At 38.5% G+C, this 3,152-nt stretch overlaps 1 protein-coding gene across 1 annotated transcript; it reads left to right on the forward strand.

Annotated features, from left to right (window-relative positions):
- Positions 1-2,228: 2,228 nt before the first annotated feature.
- Positions 2,229-3,152, forward strand: LOC105995403 (olfactory receptor 5B3-like). The gene has a single exon (XM_013029113.1). The coding sequence runs from the start codon at positions 2,229-2,231 to the stop codon at positions 3,150-3,152; it is 924 nt and encodes a 307-aa protein (XP_012884567.1).

Here is a 3,152-nt window from a genome sequence, read left to right on the forward strand (position 1 = left end):
ACGAGGCTGAGATCCGAGGTTCTTGGTTCAAAGCCATGCTGAGCAGAAAACTCTGTGAGACTTTTATCTACTATTACCTACCAAAAAAGCCAGAAGTGGAGTTATGGCTCAAGTGGAATAGCCCTGAGCAGAAAAGCTCAGGGTCAGTGCCCAAGCCTTGAGTTCAAGCCCCTGGACTAGCAAGTTTGTGTGTGTGTGTGTTGTGTGTGTGTGTGTGTGTGTGTGTGTGCATGCATGCACATGCATATGTGAGCATGCATATGTGCATAAATACACATAGTGTGCAATATCACAAATGATCAAGGAAATGCAAATCAAAACCACAATGAAGTACCACCTCATGTTAGAGCATAACTTTAAAATCAAAATGATAAGAGATAATGGATATATATATATATATCTATATATATCTATCTATATCTATATCTATATATATATATATACTAAAAAAGAGAAAGCACCATAGGCTGTTTGGGGGGAATTTAAACTAGTAGATAGTTCAGAAAAGATTTTTGAAAATTCTTATAATTTAAGTGCCAGTATTCTTAGTCCTACACACTGAAAATACAGGTCTCCCTAAATAGAAGTAAAGCATCGATTAGAATATTTTGAGAAAACAGAAATGTCACATAATAAAAAAATATGCCTGCACATTAAAATAATGAAATGGGTCCCCACAGGTGATTTAATTGCTCCTTTCCCACAAAGTTGTAAGTTACAGATGGTCTCATAGGAGAAATCTCCAGAGCTCTCCCCAAGTCTCTAAATTCTCTGCAGATCTTTATGTATTAGCCTCTGAAAACCTAGCTACAACTACACACCAGATCTTTTTAGGTAGCTACACCAATGGCCATCCTTCATCAGACTGTATTATTTTTCACTTGAATGATAATTGTGGTTAGTAAATCCAGGCCTTGTTCTGATCTGAGGACTTGCTTTGTTTGAGCCTGCAGCCAAGGTCAAGGGAAACAAGGAAAAAAAAAAACACCACTGTACCGACAGGCTTTTTAATGAGTAGTGTTTTCTCCAGATTCACACAGAAATCTCTTACCTGTTGTTTACAGATGCAATCTCAATGATGTGACAGATGTTGTCTTATTGTGTTTGCTTTGAAAGTAAGGGAGGGAAGGCAGGTAAGAGACTAATCCATGAAGCAGAAAGAATTTCATGATACGCTTAGAATCTAATCTATGATCATGAGTCTTCCTCCATTTTTTTCCTGCCTCAGAGAATTGTGGAACATTTTGACTAGTTGAAAAAGAGGGTACCTCAAATCATGCTTCTGTAGTATTCCATGACTGAGTTTTTACAATTTCAAACTGACTCCTCTGGACTGAAGGATTTTCCTCCTTTAATAAACTGGTAAGCTTCTGCATTTGATATCCATTGTTAGTTTCAAGCATAATTCATTCAAAGGCAAAGGAAAAGTGAATGTGGGTTAAGAAGTGGAAGAGATGGTCTCAATACTTTTCTCGAAACACATAGGTGTATGTTTAGAAAAAACGTAGACATTTCCATCATTAATAATCATGATTATTCCTGCAAAAATATGAATAAGAATTAAACTGTTGTGGAACATCTGTTCTTTTTTGTCACCTAGTTTTGCTGTATGTTTACTGTATGTTTACCTATCATAAGGGTTAGGAAACCAACAAAAGCAAAAAAAAAGGAAACTAAGTATGGAATATTAAAATGGTCCTTTCTAAACTATAAAGGTGTCCTAAATATTAACATGTTTGAATAAAATTTTAATCTATTCCCCAAACATTGCTTAGAGGATATAGTGACATCTATAACATCTACCTTTAGCCTTTTTGGCAGGTGAGCATCACTGAGAAGTCAGTTTTGCTGAGCTTAGGAGAATTGAATTGGAACAGATTCAACTATACATGACATTTTTTCCAGGCTATTAAATCATTCATCATTCAGTTAATTTACATATATATTCTTTAGCTGATGCATTAAAATTGTCCAGAAATATAATAATAATAAATAGGGAATAAGAAAAAATAATAATAATAAATAGATAACATTATACATGAAGAGTCCACAAAACTGGGTTTCATTTCCATGCTCTTCCTGCAAAGTCTTGAAGTACTAGTTGTTTCTACAATGAAGGAGGAAAGCACTGTACTGATAGTAACTTTCAGCTTCAATTCCATTTCTTTATAATATTGTCCCCATTATGTCATGGCTACAGAACATCTGGAGATTGTCAGGAAAATGCAATGGAGAACAGGACAGAAGTGACAGAGTTCATCCTACAGGGACTGACCAGTGACCCCAATCTTCAGGTCCCCCTCTTTGTCATCTTCCTACTCATCTACGTAGTCACGCTGGTTGGGAACCTGGGGATGGTCTTGCTGATTCTCCTGGACTCCCATCTCCACACCCCCATGTACTTCTTCCTTGGTAACCTGTCTCTAGTGGATTTTTGTTACTCTTCAGTCATCACTCCTAAAGTGATGGCTGGGCTCCTTATGGGAGACAAGGTCATGACCTACAATGCATGCGTTGCTCAGATGTTCTTCTTTGGAGCCTTTGCGAATGTGGAAAATTACCTCCTGGCTTCAATGTCCTACGACCGTTATGCAGCAGTGTGTAAGCCCCTCCATTATACCACCACCATGACGACTAAGGTGTGTGTGTGTCTGATCGTAGGCTGCTATGCTTGCGGTTTATTGAACGCCTCCATTCATATTACAAACACGTTCAGTCTCTCCTTCTGTGGGCCCAATGTGGTCCATCACTTTTTCTGTGATGTCCCGGCTGTCATGGTTCTCTCCTGTTCTGACAGGCACGTCAACGATCTGGTTCTTATTTATGTGGCCAGCTTCAACATATTTGTTGCTCTCATGGTCATCATCATCTCCTACCTGATTATTTTTATCACCATCCTGAAGATGCACTCTGGTGCAGGCTATAGAAAGGCTGTGTCCACTTGTGCCTCTCACTTCACTGCCGTCTCCATTTTCTATGGAACAATTATCTTCATGTACTTACAGCCCAGCTCCAGTCATTCCTTGGACACAGAAAAAATCATATCTGTGTTTTATACAATGGTCATCCCCATGCTGAACCCTCTGGTCTACAGCCTGAGGAACAAGGAGGTCAAGAATGCATTCACCAAGATTATCCTGGGGGCAAGATAA

This window comes from Dipodomys ordii, unplaced genomic scaffold, assembly GCF_000151885.1.
Source record: "Dipodomys ordii isolate 6190 unplaced genomic scaffold, Dord_2.0 Scaffold117, whole genome shotgun sequence".
In the NCBI taxonomy this organism is placed as follows: domain Eukaryota; kingdom Metazoa; phylum Chordata; class Mammalia; order Rodentia; family Heteromyidae; genus Dipodomys; species Dipodomys ordii.

Bases quoted from the DNA above. Each gene is read 5' to 3' on its own strand.
- LOC105995403 (XM_013029113.1), top strand. From the start codon at position 2,229: ATGGAGAACAGGACAGAAGTGACAGAGTTCATCCTACAGGGACTGACC.